This window comes from Theobroma umbraticum, unplaced genomic scaffold (assembly GCF_002168275.2).
Source record: "Theobroma umbraticum cultivar Fairchild unplaced genomic scaffold, ASM216827v3 scaffold_130.0, whole genome shotgun sequence".
Classification (NCBI taxonomy): domain Eukaryota; kingdom Viridiplantae; phylum Streptophyta; class Magnoliopsida; order Malvales; family Malvaceae; genus Theobroma; species Theobroma umbraticum.
This window is the reverse complement of record NW_018397264.1, coordinates 7,220,561-7,237,202: the sequence shown is the minus strand read 5'-3', so window position 1 is coordinate 7,237,202 and position 16,642 is coordinate 7,220,561. Positions and strand designations below refer to the sequence as shown.

Here is a 16,642-nt window from a genome sequence, read left to right as displayed (position 1 = left end):
CATGAGCATAATAAAACTAGTTTTTGTCCTACTTGAACTGTTTGTTCTGTCATTCATTAAAATTGAAAATACTTGTGTCTAGATTGTCTTAAAGTAAGTAAGTTGTTATGCTATCACACTGTAGAACAGAGTAAAGAAGAATTCTCGTGTGACTGAATCGAATCATTTTATAAATCAAAAGCAAATTTCTTTGTTTTGATTGATGCTAAAGAATGATGATCATGAATGAATACAAACAGATTTGCTCTTAAGCATTCCCCTAAATATTCCTGTTGCTGATGCATTCTCAAAGATTGGGGACTGATACGTCCCTCTTCCCTGTACACTTCTCCTTTGCAAGTGCCAAAAGCTCTCAGGTGTCTTGTAACTTTGGACCCTCAAGTGTGGGTAGCCTTGAAATAGATAATCCGAAGGTTCAAAAATCGGGGTCTCTCTCTGACTCTTTTGTCTAATCTTACTCTGACAAAGTTTGTTTGAGGGATCAAAGAGCGGGGATTCCCTCCTGGACAAGCTATTAACCCTCAAGCAGTGTTCTATAACCCTGACTTCCTCTTTCAATCTATCTCTGATATCTTTTAGACCTTGCACAACTCTACTAGACCTTGCACAGCTTGTAGGGTCCTTCGCCTTGGGTTTTGATGAATATCGTGAATTGGCAAGGGAATTGCCGCTTGTGTATGGGATTCTGTTGCATTCAATGCAGAAGTATTTCCACCTCTCCGAGTTAAAAGCTCTTCTCCTCACACTGTCAGAAAGACATGTATATGCCTGCAAGTGAAGAAGTGAAGAGTTCGTTTACTTCTATGAACCAAAAAAGAAAGAAGAAATAGAAAAACCCATTTTTGGATTGATCTCGTTGAGTTCGGTGAGGGACCATTTAGTGCGTTAGCAAGAATGAATGCTGTCACACCTAACTGTTGGTTAAAATTTGAGATCTTTTGTTGAACCAAATTTCTGTTACTACAATTGAATGGGGTACGTTTCTTTCTTTATGATTCTGTCTGGTGGGACACATTTACGTCTGTTTCTTTCCCCCTTAAACCGAATTGATTGGTGTACTTATGCCTCCATGACCATTCAGAAGTCAAAAGTAAACTATCTTTCTCTTTAGCATTCCACAACTTGTGATCGAATCTCGCCTTTACTAAGTTCAGCATTCTGCCATGCCATAGCAGAATGCCAAATTCTGACAAGGGAAAAATTAGAAAGAAAAGAAAGCAAGAACTGAATATTTCTTAATTTATCCATAATCTATTTATATCCTGTTAACTACAATTTGTTGAAATCTACCAAGCAATCCGATCCCTATCCCAACTTCCAATGCCACCTAAACTAATCTAACCTGTGAGACAAGCTTGAAGGCAATCTCAGCTTTTGGATGCTTATTCTTATCTGGATGAAGTTGCAAAGCTGCAAACACAAAAAAGCAACCCTTTCAAAATACTACAACTACAACATTTATGTGTAGAACTTTGATTTTCTGGGATTAGCCTACCAAGTTTATGATAACGCTTTTTGACAAGGTCTGTTCCTGCATCTTCTGCCACCTGCAAGGGAAGATCCTGAGCCAAATGGAATAACCCCAAAAAGGGTTGAACATTCTGATGGAGATTAACATCAAGAAAGCCTGGAGAAAGAAAAAACGTACTCCTAGAACACGATACCAGTCGATGAAATGTGACTTAACAGGGTTGTTGAAATGGTGCCTGTGAGAACATGCAATGGGAGTGCGTGACATGGAGCAAATTTCCAGGACCAACTGTGACCTTGCATCTGATTCCAGCCCAACTCTCCCCATTGTTTTGGAGATTAACGAAAAACCAAAATAGGGGTATAAACTTTGGAATGGAACGACCAAAAAAATGGGGTGAACGGGCTTGGAAAAGGCAGATTGAAGAGAGGGTTCTTTATGGGAAGAGAGGAGAGGAAGTAATGTAAATGTAAGGTGGAGCGGTTAAGAAAAACAAGGGAGAGTTTGCGGGACAGAGGAAGGAGAAATAAATAAATAAATAAATGTTTTGAAAGTGGATCAGTTGGTGGGAAGAAAAACAAACGTTGGTTTTGCCATGTGGCGAAGTTCAACCTCTGAGAATGTTTCTATGGGGGCTTTTAGCCAGTTCCTGTTAAGGCTTTGTTTCAAAATTTTAGGCTTTAAAATCTAGAAAATCACTTTGGGTTTTGAATTTAAAACCCAATGTAAAAATTTAACTGAAAATTTTATTTTTGGGATAACTGAAAAGCTTTCATTTAGTCTCTTTAAAGTTAAAAATCTTTTGGGTTTTTTTTTTTAAGAATATAATTTGATTTCAAATACTTTGCAACAAATTTAGAACTCCTAGGGTACTTTTTCCTAAAAGGCAATTGTTGTTGTTGTGGTATTATGAAAGGTAAGAATATATTAAGTGACAGATTGCTTTGATGATTGCAGAAAAGATAAGGAATCAAATCAGACATCCATAGAAAGATTGAAAATGGAGGACCTAAAAAGAAAAGGGTTAGATGGTAACCCTTTTTGCAACCCAACCATTGATTGGAGATTGGAAAAGAGGTGATTTATAATATTATTGGGTTGATGATCTCTTTCTGAGTAGAATCATTTTTTCTAAACGAAATGATATCATAGTGTTATCTTTTCATTCATCAGAATGTTGCAGTAATGAAATACCAAATGCAAAGTTATAACTAGAGAGAAAAACCCAATGTGTTTTGAAGATTTACAAGATTACACAATCTTTTCCAGGTTCTTTATTCATCAACTATTTTCTTTTTGACATTGAAATCAGAAATTTTCAACAGGTTTAACAATGAAAGAGTATTGAATTCAATCACATGAAACTGGAGCGTCCAGCTGGTGTGACCCACTCAAATAATACCCAGTTGGAACTCCAAGCCTATGAAAAGGTGTCAAAAGGGTGGTTGAAAGAAGGGTATCAACTTGGCCCCCCTCCCTTGTCATGGGGTCCTTTGGGCCAGAAATTTTAACCTCTCCATTCCCCAAAACCCTTTTCTTTTGTTCACCTTTTGCCAAACTGTTGACAAACAGCTTGAAATTTCATAAATTCTTTGTGTGCTTGGTTGGTGGATCCAGTTGCTTCTTCCAAGTTTATGAAGAAAGCAAAATTTAGTATGGGGTCGAGGCCATGGCACATGGCTTTTATATTTCTCCTAGAAGAGTTTAATGTACAAAAAATTTTCATCAAATTGTCCTCTAATTCTAAACTTTTCTCTTTTGATTATAAAAGGAAGAGCCTGTTGGATGTGTCTAGGAAATTGTAATTGGCACAAAAGAAGTGTAAAATGATTCCAAGAATAAGGGGTTTTCTTTTTCCCTTCTGGTTAGCCCGTACATTAGGTCTTGGAAAGACTATCTAAAGGGCTAAAAGCCTTTTTATTGAGCTATTCTATAGGTTTAAAACCTATGAAAACATAATAATAATAATGGAATTATGGAGATTCACATTTCATAAAGTATTCAATTCACCCTATGCCTGTGGAAAAAGGTCAATTGGAGCAGTTGGAATTCAAAATCCAATGTCATTTTTGTGGAACTAGGTAGAATGGGGGACTTGGGAATACCAAAGTCTATGTGACAAAATTTTATGTGTTGTCTCTCTAGTCTCTAGGATCAAGACCTTTTATGGTACTCGATGAAGGTTTTTTGTTTTTTAATACCCTTTTTTTCATTGGAAATAGTCTTAGAATTTCATCATAGAATTACTTTCATATTAGGGTTACATCTGTTTATCAAATCATGTGAATACAAATTAAAAAAAAAATCATAATTTTCATAAATGACTCACTATTATAAAAATTTTATGTTATTAAGAATCAAAGATTATACTAAAATGTAAAGGAATAGTAATGCTATTGCTTTTCAATGAGAGGGAATAATCTGAGATTCTATAAACCTAAAAAGACCGAATACTAGTATTTATTTCATAGTCTCCCCTTCTGTTTAATGCATTGGACCATTTTGGGTTTGGGTTTTGGCAAATGGACTAAGAAATATTGGGCATAAGTCTACCAGTTGACCCATTTTTGTAACAGCACCAACCCAATCTTCATGTTATACCCAAAACCCAAAGATGCTACTCATAATTACTATATAATAATTATATATTTTCATATGTAAAATATGACAATCAACTGTTAAATTTCCTGATTTTCCAAGCAAATAAAAAGAAAAAAACAATCATTTGATGAGTAATTGCAAAAGGTAAAGTGTGGCTAAGTTTGGTATCAATCATCCAGCTAGAGGGACTCATTAGTGGCATTTAATTTTCTATCATTTTTGCATGTGACTCTCACCTAAGGACTCTTTTCTTCTTAACTTTTTCATTTATTTCTGCGAACATTACAACACCTAATTGGTGTTGATTACGATATACATATACCTCTCTTGACCAAGTCCTCCCACCAGTTTATCGAAGACCCATCAAGATATTTGGAGGAGTCTTAAATACAATAAATTCATGTAGCTTTCGACAACTCTTTACAACTTTCTAGTTATATTACAAGGTCATACATAACCATTATCTTTTTTTTAAAAAAAAAAAAATCTATTAAAGTGTGTATCATTCATACTTCTTTTGTTCTTTATCCCGTATAAGATTTTATAACATTTTTTCTCATTTGAATTCATAATGCACTCATTGAGAGTTGAGTCGCCCTATCTGCTCCATCATTAGAATTACTTAATGTGGCATCGAAGTTAGGTCTATATTAATTTTAATATCACTCTATCATAAACTCATTATTTTCTTCATAAAATGTTAACACATTGAAGTGTGCAGCATTCCTATTTATAAAATCAAGGTCTTTTCCATACTTATTCAATGTGAAAAGCCTAACAAAAGTGCTTGAGGATAATTTGGATTCGAGATTGTTTAGGACTCCATGAGAGTTTTAACTAGGAAACTTAGGGCTTTCCTCCTATTTAAAGAAAAAAGAAGAAAAAACCAAAGCAATGCCAAGCAAGGCATGGTGTTCAAATCTTACAAACTAAAACTAAAAATACATATAAATTAACTGTCATTTGTTAAGACACTGAAAAAAAAAATTTAAATTGTACTTTTTTAAAATTTTTTAATAATTTATTTTGGTTTACTTTTATATTCCATTACGTATTATAATTTTCATAGTCATAGACTCGATTAGGATCGTTTTTATTTTATGACCATGATTAGCATAAAATTGAAGACGTGTAAGAAACATTAAGCAATAAATTAGCAACAAGAAAGTAACTATCAAACAATTAAGCGCTCTTATGTTTTCACTTTTTCGCTAGTCGTTTCAATGTCACCTTCAATCAATCTTATTTTATTCTAATATGCTTCTCATAAAATATTATACCAAAAAAAATACTTCTTTTGTCACTTACGGAAATTAAGACAAAAGCTTCAATTTTAATATATTTTGTACTAAAATTTGAAATTGTTTTAATAATGCAGAGTTAAATGCTTTTTAATATGGAAAAACAATTATAATATATAAAATATATGATTTTATATTTAGAAATATTTTAAAAAAAGAAAAATAAATAAAAGAACCAAAGAAGTATAATTAATAATATCATTTATGTTTTTTAACATGACTCAAAGCTTGGACCACGTAAAACATTCAAAAGGACCTTCAAATAAAAAAGAGTTTTCGGTGCCCACAGCCCCACAAATTTGGGGCTCTTTTTTAGGCTTCATTAACCCCACGATTCATGGGCCCAGGGACCACTCAATTATAAGCCTGTGTTGGATCCAGCAAATTGGTGGGCCCTTGATGGACCCCACCTCAAATAAAACGCACCGTGTCGATCCTTCTATTTTTTTTAAATCCAGTAAGTTAATATATTTTAGTAATTCAGTTGCTTAACGGATGCCTAACGTGCGCGCCCTCCCAATCGCTATCTGCTTGTTTTTTGCAAACGGACAAAAAAGCCCTCCCTGATTCCGCAGTAGAAACGGCACTTTTCTCGTCAATTTGTAAAAAGTTTCAGTCCTTTTTAGTCATTCGAGCTTCTCCGTTTTGTTGATGGTTTCTTCTCTTTCCTCTGCAACTTCCAACAACTTTAAACAAAAAAGATGTTTTTTTTTTTAAGAGTATAAATAAAAGTTTGTATTTTTGTTTTGATTTTTGTAGAGGAGGAATCAGCGGGGGGATGATTGTGTACATTGGACGATCTTGAATCTGTTGCTTTATCGCCTGAGAGATCTGGAAAGCTGAGACGATGGCAGCGGGGACAATGGCGACGGCAGCGGGGGCGGTGGTGGTATTGTACTACGTCTGGTTAAGGAAATCTGCAGCCAAAGGTGTAGGAGGAGGCGGAGAAGAAGACGAAGACGAAGATTTATCGAAATCGAGCAGATCGGTGAAGAGGAGGATAGCGCGAAGACCAGTTCAAGCGCCTGCCACGTGGCTGGAAGCAATCGCCACGATATCGGAGACTCTGAGGTTCACCTACTCGGAGACTCTCGGGAAATGGCCAATCGGCGACTTGGCTTTTGGCATCAATTATCTTATGCGGAGGCAGGTTCGTTTCCTGCACGCGCTTGCTTAATTTCAGTTAATTCTCTTAGGTAAAAATTAAAAATTTTGTTCTAAAAAAAACGTTCTTTTTTTTTTTTTAATTTGTTAGGGAAATTTGCAAGTGGCGAGTGTATATGCAGGAAATAATTGTGTAGAACTTAAAGGCCTAGAGATTAAAAGGGAGTTGAATAATCTGCTACGGTTGTTAACTCTTTGTATGCTTTTCTCGAAGAAGCCTTTTCCTGTGTTTTTAGAGTCCGCCGGTTTCTCACTGGAAGATGTTCTTCTTCACAAGCCCAAAGCTGGCGTAAGTTTACCCTTTTCAAAGCATTTATTCGTTTGTTTTAGCTTTATAGTTTAAAGGACAAGCTTATTGTTTGATGAATTGAGCATGTTACGGCCTACCAGTCCGTTAAGAAGACTTAGTCAGCTCATTGTTTTCTTGCTGGTTCAATGTTAGGAGTCTCCTTGTGATAACAAATCGGAATACTGAATGAATATCTCAGCTTAAGTGCCAGGTAAAATATATATTGAGACTTAGTTCTGGGGGAAAGAGTGAGAGAAAGGCGTAAAAGATTAACCATTTTTATCAAACTTAGGTAAAGTAAGGAAGTTAAGAACCAAGGGAGCATCTTTGTTCGTGGTTGATGTAGTCTAGTATATCCATGTGGAATTCCCATTTCTTAGGCTTTGTGGAAATGGCTTACCTCTCACCATAGTCTATGTAGCCTTAGAGATTGTTGACTACTTCTCCTCCAGCTTGATTCTTTTATCATTTCCATTTGCTTTTGGTTTATTAGAAATCCAACTTGGCATTGACTGGTTGATTTTACGAAGCAAATTTTGTGTTACTGAGGATTGATGCGTAGTGTGCGTTCTTTCCAACTGTTCTTGTCTGTAATACTGCAGTTCTAGCTCTTCTATGAGGGCATTAATATATTTTTTGGAATAATTCTTGCAGCTATTGAAGCCTGCTTTCACAATTATATGTGATAAAAATTCAAAGTGTTTCCTTCTATTGATTCGTGGTACTCATAGCATTAAAGATACACTAACAGCAGCAACTGGTGCAGTGGTGCCTTTCCACCATTCAGTTTTACATGATGGTGGGATTAGCAATCTTGTTTTAGGATATGCTCACTGCGGAATGGTTGCTGCAGCTCGTTGGATTGCAAAGCTCACTGCCCCGTGCCTGCTCAAGGCTCTTGGTGAATATCCTGATTACAAAGTCAAGGTAATTTTTAATCATTCAATTTAAAGTCATAGTCATTGCAAATATTTATAACCTCTATTTTCATAGCTATTTAGATGCAGAGTTTTCTGATTGATTCAACATAAACAATGTCTTTTGCATTTTTTAGTGTCTTTGTAATTCCCCGTAAGTATGATTCTTCATCTTCTCAACTAGATCGTGTATATTTTGCTAATGCCTCATTACTGTTGGTTTTTTGTCCTTGATGTCTGGCTTTCTTGAACTTAATTGTAGGTTCGTTCCTCTTAGTTTTGTTTTAGTAATCTTGCCTTTTTTTTGTTAAGCGTTTCTGTAATCTTGCTGTTAAAATTATATACTTTTGTGATATAATGAGTGGAACATATTTATAAATTCTGTACCTAATGTTTTGTTTCATTGTCAGATTGTTGGGCATTCGCTTGGAGGTGGCACAGCAGCATTATTAACATACATTCTTCGTGAACAGAAAGAATTTGCCTCTAGCACTTGTTTTACATTTGCCCCAGGTAAATGATTCAGCATATTACTGTTTCATAAGTAAGCTAGTCTCAATGTGTTTACTGATGTGTTTTCCCATTCTCCAAATGAAATATTCTGTCAACAACAAATAGCCAAATTGGCTTGCTTTTCTCACTTATAATTTTGATGTATGGATGATAACTGTATAGTCCTGTAAGAGATAAAGAATGGAGACAGAGGTGGAAGGCTTTAATTTGTATGTTGTTAAAATTGTGTTTCAAGCTCTCCTTTTGCAGAAACGTTCTAGTGAGATGTACTTAATGAGGCTTTTTTATCCCTTTTAAAATTACACTGCTCCTTTCTAAATGGTCAAAGGTTTTATATTACAGCTGCCTGTATGACATGGGATTTAGCAGAGTCAGGCAAGCACTTCATTACAACTATCATCAATGGATCTGATTTAGTGCCTACATTTTCAGCTTCATCAGTTGATGACCTTCGGACTGAGGTGTTTTTTATGTTCTCCTCCATAGAACACAAATGTTAAAACACTTGTTTGTTATGGTTAGAATCTACCATGTTATGAGGATCCTTACCTAAAAAGTTGTTATCATCAGGTTACAGCATCATCCTGGTTAAATGATTTGCGGGATCAGGTTGAACATACTAGGGTCCTTAATGTTGTTTACCGTTCTGCTACTGCTCTGGGTTCTCGTCTTCCCTCTATAGCTAGTGCCAAAGCCAGAGTTGCTGGTGCTGGTGCTCTTCTTCGACCAGTTTCTAGCAGCACTAAGGTAAAATTGATAATCCCCTGTTTAATGAGATCCTCCAACTTTGTTGGTTTATTGAGATGGGCAATTCCGTTGTCTGATAAAAATTGCATGTTGATATAGGGGCTTCCTTAAGTGTTGGCCTGTAGTTTGAGCATCTCTCCTAATCATAATGCTTGATGAGTTTAAGAATCTAGATGCACATTTCAATTTTATGTTCATGAGGTATTCTGGTTTTGGATATGATGGGTGACTTCTTCTTTTTAAACTTCAGGTTGTCATGAAGGGTGCACAGAATGTTGCCCAAGCTGTTGTCAGAAGCCACTCATCTCTATCTTCATGGTCTTGCATGGGTCCCCGCCGTCGAAATGTGGGTCCAGCATTGAGTCCTAAAGGGGATGATATGACTGAAGCTTCAGTAATATCTGAAAGAAGCTCTGAAGCCCTTGTGACTGAAGTGGTTACAATAGACCGAGTACAAACCAAAGTGGAATGTTGTTCCAGTGGTGGTTCGGGGCGTGATGACACAGATGAAGATGAGCCCCTGATCACAGTGGATAGAGTTATTACTACATCTTCGGTGGATGAAATCACTGGTGGTGAGTTGTGGTACGAACTAGAGAAGGAGCTCAAGAGGCGGGAGAGTGAAGTCGATCTTCAGGCCCGTGCAGAAGAAGCAGCTGTGGCGAAAGAAATTACAGAAGAGGAGAATGTTCTCGCTGATGTATCGGAAAGTAAAAATACTATCCCTTCCTCGGATACCTCAGAGAACCTGCGCTTCTATCCCCCAGGCAGGGTCATGCATATCGTTTCTGTACCATCATCCTCTGACGCTGCTAACCTAGACAATGATGGGTCCAATGATGAGCATGTCGGTATATATGAAACACCTCGAGAACTGTACAGTAAGATCCGGCTATCGAGAACAATGATTAATGATCACTATATGCCCATGTATAAGAAAATGATGGAATTGTTAATTAGTGAACTTGAAAAAGATGAAGCGTGTAGTTATGAAGTTTTACAAGATTGAATAACATAGTAGTAAAAGAATCTTAATTGCACATTTGTCATATTTTATAGTTTTTTCAGTAACTTCTCGACGCTAAATTACATTATTTTCAAAAAGTTAAATTTATCGCAATCACAATCAAGACTCATTTTATAAGTTTACGATCTCATAAGTGTAATATGAAAATCACATTAGATTAAATATGTTCAAAAAATATTTGTAACAATTTAAGTTTAAATATTATTAATTTAATAATTTTTTAAATTTAAATAATATAATTTTAAAAAATTTAAATTCAAATGACTTAATGATTGTATTCAAATTTAATACGAGATTATATATATATATATATATATATATAAATGGACTCAAGGTCTTTCAATTAGCGATATACTTGCATGTGGGAGCTTGACCCAGTCATGCGAGCAACGAAATCCCACATCGACAGGCTTTGGAACATAAGGAGCAAAGCTCCGTCTATAGATATTGCATGGGGATGATAGACAGGGCGTAACCTGTCCTGTCAGGGGTGGAGGGTGACTCGTCAATGATCGTATTGAGATGGCGGGTCGTGCCAACACCTTGTACATCGAACACACTCTTTCAAGGCGAGTGAGTTCTGCCCTACTTAGGTGGGACTCGCCCGTCAATTTTTGGAAGCCACGCCTCTCGGGGCTGGGCTCACAAACTTCCACAAAAACTTCCAAATATTTCCTGATATGTAAAACTGGGCATTTTCGTAAATCCTTAAACCTCAAAAATGTCTGGTTATCTTCTTGACAGGTCTCGCATGGAAATTTGACCAAAATCTGGAGCAAAAAGCTTGGGAAATAAGTCAGTGATAGACTTTTAAGTTTTCTTCTCAATACCCACCTCAAAGACGTAAGAATCCTTTGACAAATAACTTGGAAAGTTATACAATCAACCCTGTTTAGTTTGGCCCCCTAGGCCAGTTGAAGGGGGCAACAATGAAGCAAAGAGTCATTTTTATTGAAACAATTTTCTTTTGGCGGTCAGCACCAAAATATAGTTGCAGCTTGTAATGGCAAAATGCAACAGCCTTTCAGAAGGATAGCCTGTCAATTTGTTTTATATTAACCACCATAGCGAGATTTGAGAGATTCCGGAGGCTCCTCTTCCATGATGCCTGAACCCGTTGTTGCCAAATATGTTCGGATGGTGGTTGTTCGGTCCCCGAGATACGTATGATCCAGAAAGTTGTTGTAGGCAATATCACTAAGATTCTTAGCTGCCAATACACTTAAAGAGTACAATAAATCAATGCATTAGCAAGATAGAACAGATCAGCAATTCTATGCTCCTAGTCCTACCAGAACACTCAGTGCTGGGAAATCCATGAATATTTTCTTGGATACTAATTCATATGACCGTATGCTGAAATTCATTGAATCAAACATCAAAGAATTAAGGATATAAAAGGGTTCAGATGGCTTATTAACAATCTCGAAACTAAGCAGTGAGCTAATTATTTGCTAATGGATTGACAACCCACTACTTTCTCCAAAATGGCTTTGTGTTACCCATTCAACACAAGGGTTATACGTTGTAAGATTACAGAATAAGATGTGCATTCATAGAAAAATCAGTACATACCAGTGTCTGAGATAAACACGGCATGGCAAGATATCATCTTGCCAAATCTTATCGATGTTGTATCGACCATAATGCTGGAAATAAATGTCCTTACTTCCTGTTCAAAGATACAAGCTTTTGTTACAAATACCATTGAAGCAATATCAAGAACTAATAAAAATCCATCCTTTCTTTCCCTCACAACCACAGAGTCACATGCACCCACCATAACTGTAATATCGGTGAAGTCAAGAAGCTACCTTTGCATCTAATTTGAAAGAATTCCTCATCACTATAACGAGCGCAAAGCACCTGCATTGATATTCCAAACAAAAATAAACCAAAAAAAAAAAAAAGTGAGAACTCAACCTAACATATAAACCCTTTGAGCATACTGCCATGAAAAGAAGAAAGTAATCAAATTTCACACACCGCAGGATTGGAAAAGGGCTCCCCATCAAGTGTTTCAGGCAAGACCTGTAAGAGAAACAAGGAAATCCACAATAACCATTGAAGCAATAAAATGGATAGCCAAGCACGAAATCAAGTACAAAGGAACTTACAGCTAGAAATCGGAACTCGAGTTCCCTTTCCATGAAAGCTGGAATCTAACTTACAGAGCAACATATATATGTAAAAGATGAAATCTTTCAGCTCAAATATTCAAAATTTTGAAACAAGGAAGAAAGAAATACCTCTGATTTTTGAATCTCAAATACTGTAACAATGAGGGTCTCCCCTTCACAAGGCTCTACACTTAAGCTTGAAATCTCCTGAAATTAATTACATCAAAATTCAACATTTGCCACCTAAAATTGTTTCAAATAAGTAGGAAATGATAGTAATTCATTTTCATCGTTTTCTCAGCAACCAAACATAGGATAAAAACCGTGGTTTCTGGCTTGGCGATGCCGCGGTCGAAGAAAATTGGAGCGACGTGAGCGAATACGCGCCTAAATCCGTTCAAATTCGCCGCTCTGAAGTTTAACAGATTCGGAAACGTACTTCTTGCGCTTCGTTCTGCTCTCGAGAATCAATAAAGCGATGATCAATGAATCGTGGTGACGATCATCAAAACGATTGGTAGCTTAACTAACTGTACATACCAGAGAGGAGGGAACCGAAGCCGCATATAGAGATGTGACCGCTCGGTGACAGGAGCTTCTCGAAATCGGACAAGTCGTCGAGCTGACTCAGCTCTGGTTGAGTGGTGGTGAGTTTCGAGTTGGAGTTCATTATCGGAGAAGGTATCCGGAGAAATTTGCCGCGGGCAGTGAAGGAAGAGGTTGGAGTCAAGAAAGAGATCGGCCAGAGTGTGGAGGCGCGTAAACGAAACGCGCGGATACTCGGGAGTGTGGTGGATACGAGAGAGAGAGGGAGAGAGAGAAAGAGAAAATTGGACATGGGAGAGAGGCCGAGAGCGAGATGGCGTGGACTTTGGAGCTTATGTTGCAATGGGCCACGGCCCATTTTTGATTGGACAAAGTTGGCAATCGGACAAAGGATGGGGGTGTTTTTGTCAATTAGAACTAGGACAGAAGTCACGTGACGGGCTCGTGAATACAATATTACGTCTTTTAACATTCTTCTTTTGTCAAATTTATTAATATTCTTGCTCCGATAAATAAATATTTATAATTTTAAAAGATTTATAAATTTTTATTATTATATATTTATGATGTGATATTTTATGTTTAAACAATAATTTATAAATATTATACATTATGTCACGAAATTATTTTTTTTTTAAAAAAAATTAACTTGATAGTGTATAGTATCTATATTTATAAATTTTTTAAAAATTTATTTTGCTTGTCTTTCATTAGAGTAGTTTGACGTAATGTGAATTTATTTTTAAATCATTTTATCATGAAATCATTATATTTTTTTTAAAAGATTAATTTAATAAGACGTGTAATATTCATGTTTATAAGTTTTACAGAATTTTTTATTTATCTTATATGATGTGAAATTAAGTAACGAATCTACTGAGAGATTGAATGTATTTGAAACTTGAAAGCATCTGCTGAGGCAGATGCAGCTTATGAGCTCTTTCGAACAGGTTTACATCCATACATAATATATTACAATAGAGCTAACAGATAGAATCACCTAAAGAGAAAGGCAATGGCCAACAAGCAGTTAGGCAAGTTTCTTCATTCCAGCTTTTTTGGAGGCCTTGACGAGGTTGACCTCTCGAGACAGCGTGGGGTGAAAGAAGAGGCAGATAGCCGACATATCATCCATGGCAATGCCTCTTTTCTTATATTTCCATGCTCGGATGGCACATTGAACCAATTTTTTGGCTGATTTTTCCCTATCTTCTGCTGAAGAAACAATCTCCACTGCTTCTTGGTTGGAAACAACATCCCACACCTAAGCAGCAATATCCCAAAAAAAGAAGAAAAACCATTGGTGATTACTCGCTCTTCTTTGTCTACAAGGCAAAAGAAAACGAGAAGAAAAGAGAAAGGGAGCTGCCACGGAAGAAGTTGCATACCCCATCTGTTGCTAAAATGACAAATTGGTCTCTGCCTGTTATGTTTCTTTGGGTCACATCAGGCACAGAAATGAGCCCAAACTCTTTGACGCAGTAGTCACCGAAGGCTCTTGATAGAGCTAGCCCTGGTGTGTTCCCATTAGGCATCCAGACCCTGTACACCCCAGGTTCATCTCTTAAACAAAAGACTAGACCCTTCGACTGTGTTATCCTTTCAGCCTCCTCTGTTAGCATCAACATAATCAAGAAATAAGATCCTCAAAAGCTGGGAGAAAAAGGGTACTAGTTAAATCAAAGGGAGAAATGGAGAGGGTCCTAACCGGGGATGTTAGGCTTGAAGTCAACTGTAAGCTGGAGTGGTACCAAATTGCCATCATCTGAGGTGGTTGCCAGGACCGCCCGAGAATCCCCAACATTTGCTATAACAAGATGTTCACCCTAGTAAATCAACAGGAAGAAATTAGGTAGGTTGTTTATGAACAAAAACAGAAATTATATATTGCTAATCATGTGTATACCTACCTGTTTGATGATTGTCAAGGCTGTAGTCCCACTACGGAAAGAATCTATCCCAGGATGCTGTTTAAGCTCAAGGTCAATGTCAGCATAAGTTTGCAAGCAAGATTGCTTCCAGACATCAAACTGATGAATACTTCTGTTCAGTACTTCCATGTCCAATTCCTGACCAAGTGAAGTTAAGGCAAGATTTTTCTGCCAGTTGCATAGTAAAGAAGAAGGCACTGATTCCCTAACCCTTTTGGCTACAACATGGCCCCAAGGTCCATGCCCATCGAAGATACCGCAGAAGATCATGTCTTCTTGGCATCCAAATTCCTACAAAGGAAAAAAACCATACTCATCAAATTAATCAGAAGGAACAACCCAAAAAAAGCAACAAAACAGCTGTTTACAATTTAAAGAAACTGATCTTTATAAAGTTTAGATTTATATATACCTCCCAGACCACTGCGCAATCCTGGTTGATTCCTTTCTGTCCTCTCTTGGAGCAGACGGAGGCAAAATTGCTCGACTTGATGGACTTGACTGTACCAGAGGAACTCCTCATCAGTTCATTCTTCTTTGCATCTTTGGCCATGGTTTCCGCTGCTTCTCTTCCAACATCCGTCTGACCACCATTCCTCCCTTTCTTGATCGAAACTGTTCTTGCCAATCCATCGAGAAATGATGGGATAAGCACCATCGCTTCTATGTTCTTGTTTCAGCCCCTTGATTCAACAAGCGAAAGACTCCTGCTTTACCAACAAAAAATGACTAAACATACAGAAAATTTACCGGCTCAGAATATGTATCTATGGTTTTTCTTTAACTGCATGAATACCCTTAAAGCTTTCCATTTTCCATTCAAAGAATTCATCTTTCATAACCCATAACTGACAGGCTAACTCTCAAAGAAATGTAGAACAAGAAAGAAAACGATCAACTCTATATATATATCTATGTCATATACCTTGTTTTCCAGGGTTTTGATTCAATAAAACGATCAGCTATATGGCTGAAACCAAACGATTCCTTGGTAACTCCGATGTTGATGGCCGGAATCTTGCGTCACTTGATTGAACCCGTCTGATTCTTGGAGAAGAAGAAGTCCCGAATTGCTTGTACTCCATTTCTTTTTGTCCAACAAAACTGCAAGCCTAGTGTACGTAGGTAATGTATATCTTCACAGAAAGCAACCATAAGCAGCAGGGGGTCAAAAGGACCAAAATATCATTGATTTTACTGCTGAATAATGCAAAAACAATGGGTAGTTTGGACATTTTGGAAAACAATTTCATACAAAACATAACATCATTAAGAATATCAACAAGTAAGGAATTCGTTATATTTTAAGCATCCTGCTCTAAAATTTATTATTTAATATTACGTTGGAAGTTTAAAGATCGAAAACAAGATTGAAATTAAACCTTAAAGATTTCGATTAACAAGAATATATAATGAAAAAGTCGGCCAGAAGCTTGTAAAATTTTTTTATTAACAAATCAATGAACGGTAATTAAATAAAATATTTTCGTGGATGAATATGGTTGGAGATAAAAATAGTATTAATCAGAGTAGTTAATAGAAGCAGTGATTGTGAAAGCTTTAGTACGTTAAAAATATGGAGATGACCAACATTCCAACTAAATTAATGATGTTATGAGCCACTATCAATAAATTAATAGCATTTAAAAGATAATGATAATTTTATTTTTTATTTTTTCCAAGCTCCAACGAGAAACACTAAACACATGGCTACCAGTTAGCCAGCCGAATTAAGGGACCATGGAGTGAGAGGCATGATTGAGACCCTTAGAACAAAATTCACCGCTGGATTGAGAAACTTGCTTTAATTTTACATGATTATATGTATATCCATATTTGATGTTTAACGTAAAAATTTAATAAAATTTTTATATATTTAACGTATCATGCGATATAATGTCTATTTTTATTTATTCTATAATCATTTAAATTTTGGGATTTCAATTATGTCAAGAAAATTTTATAATACCAAAATTTTTGAACCACGTATTAAATTTATTTGATAATAGTCTTTC

At 36.4% G+C, this 16,642-nt stretch overlaps 4 protein-coding genes and 1 long non-coding RNA gene across 8 annotated transcripts; 2 read left to right on the top strand and 3 right to left on the bottom strand.

Moving 5' to 3' along the window:
- Positions 1–84: 84 nt before the first annotated feature.
- Positions 85–1,798, bottom strand: LOC110421679 (Chaperone DnaJ-domain superfamily protein). Its single transcript, XM_021435322.2, has 4 exons — positions 1,649–1,798; positions 1,496–1,547; positions 1,343–1,410; positions 85–768 (listed from the first exon to the last, which is right to left on the bottom strand). Exons 1-4 carry the CDS (start codon positions 1,796–1,798, stop codon positions 220–222), a joined length of 819 nt encoding a protein of 272 aa, XP_021290997.1. The 3' UTR covers positions 85–219.
- A 611-nt stretch (positions 1,799–2,409) lies between these two features.
- On the top strand, positions 2,410–3,201 carry LOC110421680 (uncharacterized). The gene is made up of 2 exons (XR_002445651.2): positions 2,410–2,548; positions 2,797–3,201. It is a non-coding gene; the product is annotated as an uncharacterized LOC110421680 (long non-coding RNA).
- Positions 3,202–5,884: 2,683 nt separating this feature from the next.
- On the top strand, positions 5,885–10,043 carry LOC110421294 (lipase class 3 family protein). The gene is made up of 8 exons (XM_021434858.2): positions 5,885–6,027; positions 6,133–6,523; positions 6,629–6,826; positions 7,481–7,753; positions 8,154–8,256; positions 8,599–8,717; positions 8,827–9,003; positions 9,254–10,043. Exons 2-8 carry the CDS (start codon positions 6,221–6,223, stop codon positions 10,010–10,012), a joined length of 1,932 nt encoding a protein of 643 aa, XP_021290533.1. The 5' UTR covers positions 5,885–6,027; positions 6,133–6,220; the 3' UTR covers positions 10,013–10,043.
- A 771-nt stretch (positions 10,044–10,814) lies between these two features.
- On the bottom strand, positions 10,815–13,017 carry LOC110421847 (uncharacterized). Of its 3 annotated transcripts, none has more exons than XM_021435535.2 (8): positions 12,691–13,016; positions 12,456–12,604; positions 12,280–12,357; positions 12,148–12,192; positions 12,017–12,061; positions 11,845–11,896; positions 11,606–11,702; positions 10,815–11,251 (listed from the first exon to the last, which is right to left on the bottom strand). In XM_021435535.2, the coding sequence occupies exons 1-8, from the start codon at positions 12,986–12,988 to the stop codon at positions 11,086–11,088; spliced, it is 930 nt and encodes a 309-aa protein (XP_021291210.1). In that variant the 5' UTR covers positions 12,989–13,016; the 3' UTR covers positions 10,815–11,085. The 3 variants fall into 3 exon arrangements, with proteins under 3 accessions (XP_021291210.1, XP_021291211.1, XP_021291212.1); XM_021435536.2 differs by having other exon boundaries at positions 12,474–12,604; XM_021435537.2 differs by having other exon boundaries at positions 11,109–11,240; positions 12,691–13,017.
- A 572-nt stretch (positions 13,018–13,589) lies between these two features.
- LOC110421293 (Protein phosphatase 2C family protein) lies at positions 13,590–16,151 on the bottom strand. Of its 2 annotated transcripts, none has more exons than XM_021434857.2 (6): positions 15,553–16,151; positions 15,040–15,356; positions 14,607–14,918; positions 14,405–14,522; positions 14,085–14,308; positions 13,590–13,960 (listed from the first exon to the last, which is right to left on the bottom strand). In XM_021434857.2, the coding sequence occupies exons 2-6, from the start codon at positions 15,283–15,285 to the stop codon at positions 13,727–13,729; spliced, it is 1,134 nt and encodes a 377-aa protein (XP_021290532.1). In that variant the 5' UTR covers positions 15,286–15,356; positions 15,553–16,151; the 3' UTR covers positions 13,590–13,726. The 2 variants fall into 2 exon arrangements, with proteins under 2 accessions (XP_021290532.1, XP_021290531.1); XM_021434856.2 differs by having other exon boundaries at positions 15,040–15,334; positions 15,553–16,147.
- Between the last annotated feature and the right edge of the window lie 491 nt (positions 16,152–16,642).